Raw genomic sequence first — 15,107 nt, forward strand, 5'->3', positions numbered from 1 at the left:
TGGACGTTGAACTAATGGTCAGTTTGTTATGTTGTCAAGTTGTAATATATTGTTGATGTGAACCTTCGCTAGACATATTTGTTAGATATGTATTGCTGGACATATATATTTAAATGTTGTTGCTGCGGCCCCCTGAAGCCAAAAAAATAATATGCTATCCGGGCTATAAGCCGAGTATCTCAGGGATCTAGCACCCAGCTTATAGGCATATATGCCATGGCCCTGTCAAATATAAGCCGACAGAATGGCCCTCTTATGTATAAACCGGGCTGCTCATCTTGGCCCTAGGTTTATGTATAAATTGTGTTGCTCACCTCCGCCCTCGGCTTATAGAGATGATGACACGTGGCCATTAACGTCCGGCTGTCGTTATGTTACTTTATTAAACCGAGTGCCACCTATAAACACTCGGCTTATATATAAACCGAGTGTTTTTGTCATGGCATCCAGCTTATACCTGATAAGCCAGTCCATTGTAAGCCATGTACTATAAGCCAGGAGTTTTACCCCGCTTATATATAAACCGAGTTTAAATCGGCATAAGCCGAGTGTATTAGGTACACGACTTACAATTTTTTTCCTGTAGTGAGGGTGCTATTAGCCGACACCGCTTTCCTTGTGAGGACGAAGTAGCATGGGCCGACTTACTTGTAGAGCTTGTTTGGTGTCCGCGTCCGCGTCCACATCCACTACCATGAGGAGGACCATAACCACGACCGTGTTTTCCTCCCGTGGCCACTTCTTCTTGAGAATAGTCCCTAAGATCAAGGTAGGTGGGACTGGGACGACACCATCATCATCGCTAATGTTGATTACTTCAAGCACATTTGCTTTCCTCATCTTGAACGGAATCTCCTCATCCATGAATCAATGTTGGCAGAGGAGGTGGACTGTATTTGTTAGAAATCCTCAGAGTTGGAGAAGCACTAGTCAGGATCGGCTGCAGTGGGACAATTTCGTTGTTGTTAGTAAAAGCAAAGGCAACCCATTTTCTCTTCTTGAAAGGCAAATCCTTATCCTCGAATACCACATTCTTCATGATCCACTATTCTTCATGTGGTACCGGGGGAGCCGCGTCATGGAACAGGGTTACGATCCCTATATCAATGGCCTCTATAGATGTTGTCTGTGTTTGCGTCTCATGGATCTCGGATAGCACGGCTTGTTCCATGATTGTCCACCAGCATGATACCACCTTCACTACAAGAAACATGTTTATCTGTAACGGTTTATGGGTGACGGTCCTGTAATCCGTCACAGTCTGTGACGGTCCTCACTTTGCCGTCACGGAAACTGTCACCGATCAGTGAGCCATGGATGGGCCTGCGTTGGGCATCCCAGTAATGACGACCCGACCGAAACTGTCACGCAAATCGTCAGGGATTGAACAATTGGGCCAGATCGGGCTTAGTTTTTATTTTATATATATAAGTCAGACCGTCATGGATTACCACTTACACTGATGTGGTGTGCATCGCCTTGTGTGGCCCACATGTAAGTTGGATAATACAAGAGGATTAAAAATAATAATTCGTGTATATTCCTCGATTAGCCTGAGACCAGAAGAACGAAAAGAAAACCACCGCTCAATCCCCTCGGCCCTCGGTGCCGCCAGCGCCGCCGCCGACTGCCCCCTCGGCTGTCGGTGCGGCCAGCGCCGCCGCCGACTGCCCGGGCGAGGGTTCTTAGATCCGGCGAGTTGGGAGTGTGAGCGCCATCTTCCTGATCCTGTCCAAGTCGCCGCCAGCGCTGACGAGCCAATCACCAACCGCGACCCACCAATTGTCTTGTGCGTAGGAGTCAACCACCGGTCGCCGTTTCTGCAACAGTCACTCCTCGTTGCCCTGCCTCAACATCGGCCAAGGTAGGTACGTCTCAGATTAAAATCTGAATTTGATCTGTTTCTGAATGCTTGAGCGTACAGAGAGAAATAAGATGGTTTTCTCCTTGGTATTGTTATTCCATTGTACTAGTTGATTTATTGAGCCGAATGTCTTTTTGGGTACTGCAAATTCGAGTGGTGTCGTTCAAAAACAAATTCCTCTTGCTGATTCCAGTGGTGTTGATAGACTGTAGAATAGGAAATGTACTTTGCAGTCACCATGTTCTCAGTTTCTCACAGATCACCAATATTGTGTGTTAGTACAGACTAGCCAATACGTATTAAAGTTTATCGGTTTGAACTAATCTACATGTAAGATGGAGCGACTGTGTCGTAGCTCGTAATAATACTACCAGTCAGTTAGTCGTATCTACATGTAAGATGGAGAGATTGTGAAGTTTCAGAAATACACCTACTGGAGTATGCTTCAGAAATACACCTACAGTTTGTTCTTTTTTTTAGCCATATTCATTCCATTAACCTGACACTGCACCATACATCGCAAGGACATCTGCGACTTTATTACATACCCTCGGGCAATATGAAATGCGAAAGAAATTAAATTTTAAACAAGCAAAATATTTAATCTCCTTGAAGAGGATCCCATTTATTGCCAAATCAATATTAACCTTCAGTACATCATATCCTAGAGGAATCCATCTGTCCTGTAGTAGCATAGTAGTATCCTTCTTTTCCTCAACCAACATAATATCCTATACTACACTCTTAACTCGCATGATTACAGTTGTGGTATTTCTCAGCGGCTCGCCTGCGTTCGTTTTATTTCTCGTGTCACACCACATCCAAAGCATCGTGATGCACTTAATTTTCTTTTCGTCAGGTAGCACTAGAATTTTGGTAACTAGCTCCTTCGGCCCCTGCTCATCCAGAAGCTGAATTCTTATTTTGCTCCAATTGCATCTCCCTCCATAGTGGCTTGACATTTTTGCATCAGTCCATGTTCTTCCGAGCTGCTGCCTACTGGAGTATGCGCTTTTATATAACTTTATGCAAGTGATGCACCTGGTACTAGACTCATAAACATGTAAATTTTGCTATACGTTTGTGTTGTGATTTTGTACATTATGTAACAGTAAGTGAACTTGCTTGTCCTCCTCTGTGCAAGTTGTTTTTGTAGGTCATGTATCTTACTGTGAATTGATGTTTTGTAGAGCATGTTTCCTGGGAACTGCTAGTAAACATGTTTCCTCATTGATTATTTACCTTTGATTAAGTTGGTCTTTTTTCTATAATGCAGATGGATAGATCTTGGATTCGTGGCACACTGTTCTCTCGAGAGTACGTCAATGGTGTCAAAGAGTTTATGAACTTAATTCAAGCAAAATTCAGCGAGGATGAAGAAATACTATGCCCATGTAGAGAATGCCTTAATCACAAATACTGGCATCAAGCTATTGTGAACAAGCACATATTGACGGATGGCATGGCAATTACATATACTCGCTGGATATATCATCGAGAAGACTTCAATGCAGATGTTATTGAGCACCCTGTTGATGTGCATGACTCCGAGGATGGTAACAATGGTGCTGACCGATTTGAAGAGATGTTTGGCGACCTACGCACAGCTGTAGAACAAGATCAGAAGGAAACAGAAAATGAAGACGGTAACAATGATGCAAATCCTTCTGAGACTGAGTCCTTTCTGAAGAATGTGAGGAAAGAGGCAAAGCGGCACCTTTATCATGGTTGTACCAAGTTTTCAAGGTTCTCATTTGTGGTGAATCTTCTTCATTTGAAGTCATGCCATAGGATCACAAATAGTGCATTTACTGACATTTTGAAGCTACTGGCTGAAGCATTCCCTCAACCCAATACACTCCCAAAATATTATTATGAAGCAAAGAATCTTCTAAAGGAATTAGGCCTTGGGTATGAGTCTATACATGTGTGCATCAATAATTGTGTTTTGTTCAGAAAGCAATATGCCAAGCATGACAACTGCCTAGTTAGTGGCATGTCAAGGTGGAAAGACCCTGCTAGAAAGAAGATACCACAGAAAGTTCTGAGGCATTTTCCATTGGTGCCTAGGCAGAAGAGGATGTTTCTTTCCAAAAAAGCATCAGAAGAAGCACAGTGGCACAAGCTAAAGAGGCAACCCAGTGAGAAGGAAATGAGCCATCCAGCTGACGGTGATGCGTGGCAAGATTTTGATGAAAAATATTCAAAATTTGCAGAAGATGCCAGAAACATGAGGCTTGGCATTGCCACTGATGGGTTCAATCCTTTCGGAAACTTTAACACAATCTATAGTATGTGGCCTGTATTTGTTGTGCCATACAACCTTCCACCTTGGGCATGCATGGATCAGTCAAATTTCATGATGGCTCTGTTAATTCCAGGTCCTAAATCACCTGGCAAGCACTTTGATGTCTTCCTACAGCCACTTGTAGAAGATTTACTTGAGCTTTGGAAGGGTGTGCGTACATATGATGCTCGTGAAGGAAAAATGTTTGATCTTCATGCTGCAGTTCTATGGTGCATTCATGATTACCCAGCTCTGAGCACTCTTTCAGGGCGTACCACAAGAGGCTATGATGCATGTATTCATTGTGACAAACACCCTCTTCCTACGGCCTAAGGCACAAAATTGGGTATATTGGGCATTATCGTTTCCTTCCAAAGGGACATCGTTTGCGAAGAAACAATGAATTTGTTGGTCTTCATGAACGCAATGTTGAGCCAGGTAAATTCTCAAAGGAAGAGCTACAAGCAGAATTGGAGAAGGTTAGACCTGGGCGACAAGAAGAAAGCAGGAAAAGAAAGCGTTCTGACTTGGGCACAGCAAGAAGGCTCATGTGCCAATTTGGAGTCGGAGGGTTTGTTTGTGGGATTTGGATTATTGGGATAAATTGAAGCTGAGACATAATCTTGATGTCATGCATATCGAGAAAAACATTTGTGAAAACCTCATTGGGACAATTCTCAACATGGGGGGGAAGACGAAGGACACACTTAATGCTAGGCTTGATCTCCAAGATTTGAAAATTAAAGAGGAGTTGCATTTGAGGAAGGATGGAAACTCATATGAGATGCCTCGGGCCCGGTATACCTTGTCTAAAGAACAAGTGGTTGCATTTTGTCAATTTTTACGGGAGTTAAAGTTTCCATATGGGTTTGCTTCCAACATATCCAGATGTACAAGTGCTGATGGAACCAAGGTCCAAGGCCTAAAAACACATGATTGTCACATTCTTTTGCAAAGAATCTTACCTGCTGGCATGAGAGGATTTTTGGATAGTGATATATATGAAGCAATAGCTGAGTTGGGCAAGTATTTCAAGGAACTGTGCAGCAAAACTCTTAACAGGGATGTGTTGGCTGAAATGAAGAAAGAAATCCCTATAATTTTGTGCAAGCTTGAGAAATTTTTCCCTCCTGCTTTCTTTGATGTGATGGTGCACCTTGCCGTACATTTACCTGAAGAGGCATTACTCCGAGGTCCCGTACAATATGGGTGGATGTACCCAGTTGAAAGGAGGTTGTATACTTTAAAGAGGTATGTGAGGAATAGGGCAAGACTAGAAGGTTCAATTGCTGAGGCATATATTGCCGATGAATGCCTGACATTTTGCTCCAAGTACATGGATGATTTCGAAACCATATCTTATCAGAAACCAAGAAATGTAGGTTATTCAGATGAAGAAGCCTATGGTGTTGACGTTTTTGGACATGGAGTAAATTTTACTTCAGGATATGAATATCAATATGTATATGAAAAAAAAGAATTTGATCAAATGATGTGGTATGTGTTGAACAATTGTGGTCAAGCTCAGAAATATATCGAGTATGTTCCCACTTCTAAACTTGCATATGTTGCATTTTTGTGGTACACATGTATTCTATTGACTAATATGTTTTATCCTATTTTACAGAATGTTCAGAGATGAGTTAAAAAGAAAACGGGTGCCAAACATTGATAAAGAGCTTCAGAAAGAATTCCAGACATGGTTCAAGAACTATGTTAGTTTTCATTCACATCTAGTTATAATATTTGGTTGTTAGACTTCACTACAGTTTCTAATGTATGAACTTGTGTGTTGTAGATCATGAGGTTGCGGGATGAACACATCGAAGAAATAGATGAAGATCTCTTTTCCTTGGCATGTGAACCAGATCGGAGAGTCAGAAAATACTCATCATGCATAGTGAATGGTATTAGATATAGCACTGTTGACCGTGATAGCAACAAGAGAACACAGAACAGTGGAGTCATTGCCGAAGGTGAACATGCCAGTAAGGTCATAGATTTTTATGGAACCTTGAAAGAAATCATCCAGTTGGACTATAACTCCAACGATAACTTGGACGGCAGGTCAGTTATTTTGTTTAAATGTGACTGGTTTAAACTTGATGGAAGGAAGAAGGAGCTAAAAAATGACCAGTTTTTCAAAAGCATCAATGTTGAAAGTTTATGGTACAAGGATGATTCTCTTATTCGGGCTACTCAGGCAAGAAAAATCTTTTATTTGCCAGACACAAAGTATGGGAAAAATTCGCAAATTGTGCAAACATTTGACCATAGGCATGTCTTTAATATTAGTGAAACTGAGGGTGCACCTTTTACTGGTCCTGCATATCAAGAGGAGGAGTGTTGTGATGAGGAGGGTACGAGAACGTTGGTTTCTGAACATACATCTGAGATGCCTTTGCATAGAGACAATTAGCAAGGCATTATTTTTGAAGCTGATGTAATTGCACGCTTGATGAAAGAAAAGAACACAGAAGTGTATGAAGTTGGCAATGAAGATGAAGATGATACAGGAATGGAGCATTGCAGCGAAGACGAAGGAGGCGGCATGATGGATGTTGACAGCGATGATGAGTGGATGATTTACGTTGATTTTGTGTCAGATTTTGTGCACTTCCGTTTTTATCGAAAGATGTTGTGTCACTTTTGTTTTACTGAAAGATGTTGTGTCACTTTGCAAAACCTGCATGATGTGGATGTTGTTATCTAAATATTTCTGTTGGGAGAATTTTTTTCTGTGTATATTTGAATCCCTTATGTGGTTTCTTCAGTGCATACAGTATGTGTATCTGAATGTGTGTTGTGCATATCTGAATGTGTGTTGTGCTGAACTACAGCAACGCACCAAGTCAGACACCTTGTCTGGTTAGGCGCGCGAGCAGCCGAGAGAAACACACCAAGTAATTAACTTCTCTCTTGACCCAGCACGGGCAACATACAAACCGTGGCGCATTGGCAACAGGCTGTTTCTCCCACTCGGAAGGCCAGGGATCGAATCCTGCTACCAACGTTTTTCCTCACTCATTTTTCTCACCCACCTCATCCCTGTGTATGTCTTCATGGGCCGGCCCGCGGGGCGTGGCATCCCTTCTTTTTTTTCATTTCATTTTTTTTCTTTTCTTTTCTTATTTCTGTTTTTTGAATTAATTCGAGATTGAAATTTTTGAAATAGTTGCGACGTTTCGAAAAAATGGTCGAGAAATCATAAAATGTCTACTGATTTAAAAAATGTTCGAAAAAACATAAAATTTTCGTGGTTTCAAAAAATGTCAGTAATTTTTCAAAAAAATTGGCAAATTATAAAAAAATTACAATTTGGAAAACAATTGTTGGGAAATAAAACCATGTTCCTGATTTTGAAAAAATGATCATGTATACAAAACATATTCATGAATCTAAAAAAATATCCATGAAATTTTTGAAAATTCTCAAAAAAAACAACATTTCTGTGAATTTCAATTTTTTCCTAATTTAAAAAAAACATCGATTCAAAAAAATGTCAATTAAAAAAACTTTTCGCTGTTTCAAAAGTCTTTTATGTCTAGGTTTTGATCATTTTTTGAAAGTCATGCAAGGTGTCGTCACACCAGTCCGAAGCGCCAAGGCTTGATCAAGCGATTCTCGTCTTCTTTTTCGATGTGGGCCATAGTAGCCGACGATACACACCAATCCTAATTATCTTCATATCTACACAAGCATCTTTGGACAATCAAATAATTCCTAATTAATCTCAACTATTTTTAGTTTTGAATGGCACAAACCGCACAGATTTGAACAAATTAAAGATCAAGAGATGAACTAAAGTAGTAAGGATTAATTGTGCACCTATGCAGCCATGGAGGATCTCGTTTAATCCTCTTCTAGTTTCTGATTGGAAACTTGGGGAAATTCGCCCTGGCGGCGATAGGTGGAGACTCGAGCATAGAACGGGTAGAAGGATCTCCTCGTGTTGTTGCCGCTCATCTGCGCGTCCGGTCTGCCGGCAAGTGGCTGCCTGTCCTGGCGTCCCCTTCCCTTCTGCCCTTCTCGATGACGGCGCGATGGAGATTCGGATAGATCAGCAGGCCCCTTGCCGCTGCATGCTTCGGTTTAGATCAAAAAGCGGCTAAACGAAGAGGTTAGCGATTGTGTTTTTAGAAACAGGAGGTTAGCGATATCTGCGTGACTACGTGCGTTATGGAAGCCAAAAAAATCAGCGATCAACTCATCCACATCAAGGTACCACAGCGGGTGACACAGCGACAACCACCTCTCCATACTACAGCCTTCAAGTGTTGGGACACCCCAGTATCCTCACCACCTTTTTGTGTTCCTCCTAAGTATGCAAGGTGTCGTCACACCATTCTGAAGTGCCAAGGCATAATCAAGTCGATTCTCATCTTCTTTTTCGGCACGGGCCATAGGAGTCGACGATCCAAGATTGTACATGTCTCCTTTTGTGTGGTGAGGATGCCGGTGTCATGGCGATCGATTTGAGAAGGCGTGTCGGTAACTAACTTCATTGGAGTTGGCTAATAAATAGCATGTAAAGAAACATATGCTTTACCAATTCTAGTAACAAATAAAATGCTTGTGCTATATATATATATCCTTTGTAATGTTCTAAATATCATTTGGCGGCAAGAATACCCGGGCACATGTACAATTTTAGCTCCAACGGCGCCAAGCCAAAAAGTCCACCATCGTAAATTGACCGAATGACCCATCAAGGTGCTTGACAATTGCACAGAACCATTCTTCCACCAGGTGCCATCCGAAGGGCATGTTAGTAATATGACACGCAAGAAATACTTAATCCCCACCGCACGCCCGCCCCTACCCCACAGTTCGCCAAATCCGCTCCCCATTCCCCTTTCGCCTCCTCCACCGCTGGCCACCGCTTCACCTCCTCCACCGCCAGCCACGACTGTCCTCCCTCTTCCACATCCACGGCCGGTCACGACCCCACCCCCACTACCGGCCAAGAACCCCCTCCTCCCCACCATCCGCCTCCACCGAACCCTAGAACACGCCGTCACCTACTCCACCGGCGGCCACTGCTTCATCTCTTCCACCGCCTAGCACGACTGTCCTCCCTCTTCCACATCCACGGCCAGTCACGACCCCAGCCCCACTGCCAGCAAAGACCCCCTCCTCCCCACCATCCGCCTCCACCGAACCCTAGAACACGTCTTCACCTCCTCCACCGCCGAGCAAGACTCCCTCTTCCGCATCCATCGCAGGTCACCACCCCACCCAACTATCGGCCAAGACTCCCCCTCCCCCCTCACCTTCCGCTCCACCGAACCCTAGAACCCCGACCATGGGGAAGAAGACGGCAGGGAAGAAACACTGAGGAGGCAAGACTGTAGTAGCAGGTATAACCCCTTCCCATGCCTTTAATATTCTCTGTTTTTGTTTGTGATTCTGGTTCTAATACTGTACTGCTAGTGTTCTGGTTCTAGTAAATACTGCAATGGCCAAATCGATAGTGCTTCTGGTTCTGGCCAAATTGATAGTGCTTGATTTAAATACACACTAAACATTTTTATGGTGCTAGTGCTTCTGGCCAAATTGATAGCGCTTGATTTAAATTGATACTGCTTCTGGTTCTAATACAATATACAAATTGATAGTGCTTCTGGTTCTAGTAAATACTGCAATGGCCAAACGCCTCTGGGTTTTGCCAATACTAAAGAATACCAAAGTATTTGTATATTGTTGTATTTCTTGCCTACAAGTTCTAATACTGTGGTTTCTTAATACTATGGTTTTCTAAATATTGTGCATCCAAACATAGCCGAATAAGATCCTTGTGCTTCCAAGTGTAGATTTGGTTCCCGTATTGATGCAAACTCAATAAAAACAGTAATATTTGTTATTACTCTTATGCACATAGTAATTCGTGTTTACATCTGTACTCGTCTTAGAACGACCACTACATCCTATGGAAGTGTCGCGCCTCAAAAAGTTCATGAGGAACAATGCAAGGCTGCAATCACTTGGACTACCTACATTATCAACATTGTTTGCAAACAAAGCTGTCATTTCACGTGAAAAAAGAAAGCCCAAGCATACTTGTGATGAATCTGAAGCTGAGTACCATCCTAACGAGGAGGATACCAGTGAAGGAGACTCGTCTGATGATAGTTTAATAGATGAGAGGGAAGTACTGCAAGACTTAAAGTCCACACCATCTCCTAGCTCAAAGTTGAAGGTGCTAAAATCCTCCGACTAGTCATTCCTAGATATGTTGCTTGTTTGCTATTGCAGCAGAATTTTTGTTACACTTTGTTGATTTAACCATGTTTTCATTTCTATCAGGGGTTGAACGACTGTAAGAAGACCAGTGAGGAAACTAATAAGAACAGATCTACTGCCATGGCCTCTGGTGGAGTCAAGCCTCGGCCTCCTAAAAGAATTCATGCGGAGCTTCCAACGAATGTGCGAGTCACAAGGTCGAACAAAAGACTATTACTAGATGCTGATGCAAGTCCTCAAAGTGAAGGGGTGTTAGATCCTAAACATCAAACACCAATTGCAATCCATAAGCCAACTGTTTCTGTGCCTGAAGCTGAAGAAACCGTTCCCAACTTTGATAACCGCACACATGGTGTTGAAGGCAAGTTGTACTGTCATTCTAATGTTCTGTCTTATGGTTCATTAGCCCTATTCATTAACTTTGATTGCAAGACGAGCATACTCTCACTAGATGTATTTTTTTAATAGATGGCGATCGTGCCCATTCTGATGATGACTACTGGATGAGCAATGGATCTGATCTCATTGCCCGTCATGATGATGGCAACCATATGGACTTCGAAGCTGGTGGTAGTGCCGAACCTTGTCAGTAAACACAATCTGAACCTGACAATGACACTCAAGGCATGTTATAAAATCCAAAATCTTTCTAGCATGTTATTTGAGTTACAACAGTGGTGCTTTTTGTTAAACTAAACTAATAATTGGTGGAGCTTAAAACAGTTCTCTAAAATTAGACTAAAGCTATGAGCTTAATTCATCTTGTTCCAGTTACTGATTTTGAAAGATGTTCTCCATTTATCAGTGCACTTTTCTACTTCCTAATTTTCATTGATATATGTATACATTCTGATTTACCTTCTTTGAAGGGCCACGATCCTATGAGTAGACAAGGGAAAGGGGGCTCAATATTGGAAAAGGCCTGGAAAGGATCAGTCGACGTCGGGGGGGGGGGGGGGGGGGGCAAGCTGCCGCTTGTCATTCCAGAAGGGAGGTTAAGGCCGGAGACACCTCTTCTTGCTGCAAAGTTTGCAAACGAATGCAATGTCACAGTCAGAGGCCATGTGCCTGTGTTTAAATGCTGGAAGGATTACAAGGACCCAGGCGGAAATGTCCGAGAAGGGATCTTCGAGAACTTCGTAGGCAAAGTTGGTGCAAGTACATGATCCAACCCTTTCTCAGTCAAATGGCTAGTAACCTATCAATTTTGTGCTATTTTTATTATGTGCAATCATGATTCTTACACATGTTCTTTCATCTGACTAGAACAAATTTGAGATGGACGTAAAAGTTGTGCCCGTTAGGAAGGCTTGTATGGAAATGCTGAAAGGTGCAATTCGCCAACAACGATACAAGCTCAAGCAGACGTATTTTGATCCTTTCCCACTCAATTTGGTGACGAAAACTTCTCCAGTCCGCTCGATGACTGATGACCAATGGAATGAGCTTGTTGAAAGCTAGAAGGATCCCCAAAAAATGGTACATTTCTTCTTGGAGAAAAATATTATTTTGTCGTTGCCAACCACCCTTATTATTGTTTCTTGTACTTCAGTACTGAACGCAACACTCCAGTACATCCTGTATTATCTAGTAGCATCAAAATTGGATGGTTCTAACCCATTACTCATGAGTCAGAGGTCCTGCAAGTTACCAGACTTACATTTAGGAAATAATAAAATTCAATATATATGTAAAGCAAAAACATTATGACTTATTCACTTCTTTGTGTGCTTGTCAATTAGCTTTGTCATCCATATATTGATTATGAGAACTCAATGTATGATCGAAATGTCTACTCTGATGTAATACACTACCATAAAGCTCCTGATCTGGAAGTACTTGAAAACAACCTTCTGTACACTATAGCTCATATTTTAGCATGAGGTTGTCTGTCAAAAGATCAATCAATTAAAGTTGCAATGTTATTGTGTGAATATCATGAACCTCTGAAATGTCGGGGTGTGTATATAAGATGAATCCTTCTCAAATGTTTATTTGTTTCCATAATAACTCTTGAATAAATGCATTTAACTAACCAAATCACTGATCCATGCAGAAGATATGTGGAATTAACAAAAATAACCGTGCTCAAGTCAAGTTTCACCACACTACTGGTTCGCGTAGCTACCGTGTGCACAGTGATAACCTGGTAAGTCAAACATGTGTCTAGGGATGTGCAAACAGTTTATGTGACAGTAACCGGCAATTGTTTTTATGAGATTTTTCTGCCTGGTCTTCATAAATGTTATTGACCATAAGTTCATGTAAACCTTACCATTGTAGCCAATACATGTCTTTTGCACTTAAGTACATTAAGTACGATAGTTTCTTAGTTTGCTAGCAGTAATGAATATAACTGCTCCCTTGCCTATAGCCAATACATGTCTTTTGCACTTAATGGTATCTCATCATGAATAAATGAATAGAGTACAGTTCAATATTGGTACTATACATGTTGTTTCTTCACAAATGTTAGCTTGATGCTTATATGTTGTTTTCAGGGAGACAAATACAAGGAGAAAGAACCCACTGCACTGGATTTATTCAAAGAGTGCCACTACAGCAGCAAAAAGAAAGGCTACACCGATGTTGCGCAAGCTGCAATTGTAAGTCAGCTTTCAAAGATCACCAACCATCAAAATGTTAACCTTTTGCCATAGATCCAGTAGTAGGATAATAAGTAATTGCCAAATATACTTGTTATTTTTTGTCCTTGTGCTAAAATACTAGCTGTGTTCTGTCCTTGTGCTATAATACTTCCCACCTTTTGTCCTTGTGTAAAGTACTTGCTATTTTCTGTCCTTGTGCTAAAATACTTGTTGTCCTTGGACTACAGTACTTGCACCATACATGTAGTGACTAGAGTATAATTACATGTCTACATCTGTACATGGAAATGTGGCATACATATAGGCAAAACCTATTTGTCTCCTATTTTGCTCACCGTGTTCATTTGCTTGCATGGCTAGGATGAAATGGAAGAGAAAGCTACTCAACCTACAGAAGATGGCCAACAATCCAACTCTGCAACCAAGGCTGTGGCTGAAGTTCTTACTAAGCACACTAAGAAGCCAATGTTTCTTAAGCATGTGGGGGTCCAACACGTGCATGAGAGATCCAGTCGTAGTGACCGTGAGGCAGAACAGGAAGCGCAGAAGAGGGGAAATGCTGAGCTTCGGGCCCTTGTTGAAACCTTGAACAATAAGTTACAGGAATCAGAAGAAGCAAGGATCAGGCAAGAAGAGGAGAACAGGAAAAAGCAAGAAGACGAGAACAGGAAAAAGCAAGCTGAGCTGGAAGCTAAATTAGACTTTTTACTAAATCAGATTCATCCAAGATAAGCTCATGAGTAAGTTGTTTGTCCAAGCAAAATTCTGCTAGAAGCTGTGAATGTGCTGGAACCTGCCTTCTGCTATATGTTATTTTGTAGTGCAAACTGCTTATGATGTTGCTGGATGCAAACTAAGTATTTTTTTGGTAGATGGAAGTTGTGTTGGATGTGTTATGTTTGATGGTTAGCGGATTTGGACATGGAAGTTTATTTATGTTGGATCAGTACTTATCTTATTGTAATGCTAGAGTTTAATTTGTGTTTGTGATGATGTGCATCTGTTCTGTCTATTTTACATTGTTGTTGTACCAAAAGAAAGTTCTTCATTGTGGTGGACCAAAATTTCTTTTTGAGCATTAATGGGCTAGATTTGGTACAGTGTAAACGGGCTGAGAAACAGCATACTGGACCATCAGAAACACGCTAACAGATAGAAGTTTTTTAAAAATATGGGCCTGACAAAAATTAACGGGCCAAACAATCTGGTATGTCTTATTTTTTTTCCAGATATTCGACCTGGCTTGACAAATTAACTGGGCCAAAATTATAGGCCCAAAGGGTAGAGGCCCATATGAAGCCACGTCAGATCCACGTGGATGCCACGCAATACATCATGGAATGCAGATCGGTGAAGGATCTGTCCGTCACCGAAACCCGGGCCTGGGGCGGGCCCAGTGGGGCCGGGGGCCTGATTAGTGACGGTCAGATACCGTCATGAATCTATGACGGCTAAGCATTTCTGTCACGGAGTGTGCTGGTGGCAAATTATGATGCGCCATACATGACAGATTCTTAATCAGTCACAGAGGACAAGGCCTGACGGTTTTGTACACTGTTGTGACGGTTTATATCTGTCACAGATAAGCAGGTTTCTTGTAGTGCTTGTGGCAAGCCTTTTGATGAATGTACGCTCCGGTAGCCACTTGCACCATAGCTACTCCGGAAAAACCCCATGCAGCAGCCCGAGCGATGCCGTTGTTGGACGTGAATGCATGTGCACAACGAAGAGCCAGACACCACGCACGAATTTCTGAATGAATTCCTCTTCCTCGACCAAGTGAATGTTCGGGATATCGAGCTCCGACCATGAGAGGTCCACATGGGGAATGGAGCCAGGTCAGGACCTTACAAAGGCATCCACTCAGTAGCACATGTGAAGGACGCGCCCATAGAGGTGGCCATGTAACCATTTAGTGAAAGTGCAACTTACACTTTTTTTGTTGAGTTACTATCTAGAAAAGTGCAGGTTACACTTTTTTAGTAAACTAAATTTGAATCAATCTAAACCGATTGATGCTTAAGAATATTTAATCTACTTAGAATCAACGAGTAAATCTACTGCTTCGTCCGAAAATCATGAGTTTGGTGAATCCAGACGATCC

General features: G+C 42.0%; 2 protein-coding genes and 1 pseudogene across 2 annotated transcripts; all 3 read left to right on the top strand.

Moving 5' to 3' along the window:
• The first annotated feature begins 1,796 nt into the window (after positions 1 to 1,796).
• On the top strand, positions 1,797 to 4,194 carry LOC147972864 (uncharacterized; annotated as a pseudogene).
• Positions 4,195 to 5,952: 1,758 nt separating this feature from the next.
• LOC147972865 (uncharacterized) lies at positions 5,953 to 6,570 on the top strand. Its single transcript, XM_087524482.1, has one exon. The coding sequence runs from the start codon at positions 5,953 to 5,955 to the stop codon at positions 6,568 to 6,570; it is 618 nt and encodes a 205-aa protein (XP_087380608.1).
• Positions 6,571 to 10,080: 3,510 nt separating this feature from the next.
• Positions 10,081 to 13,735, top strand: LOC147972866 (uncharacterized). The gene is made up of 6 exons (XM_087524483.1): positions 10,081 to 10,350; positions 10,458 to 10,577; positions 12,137 to 12,229; positions 12,451 to 12,543; positions 12,896 to 13,000; positions 13,364 to 13,735. Exons 1-6 carry the CDS (start codon positions 10,081 to 10,083, stop codon positions 13,733 to 13,735), a joined length of 1,053 nt encoding a protein of 350 aa, XP_087380609.1.
• The last annotated feature ends 1,372 nt before the right edge of the window (positions 13,736 to 15,107 follow it).

The sequence above is a fragment of the Triticum urartu genome, chromosome 5A (assembly GCF_056163025.1).
Source record: "Triticum urartu cultivar PI428250 chromosome 5A, HENAU_Tu73, whole genome shotgun sequence".
In the NCBI taxonomy this organism is placed as follows: Eukaryota; Viridiplantae; Streptophyta; class Magnoliopsida; order Poales; family Poaceae; genus Triticum; species Triticum urartu.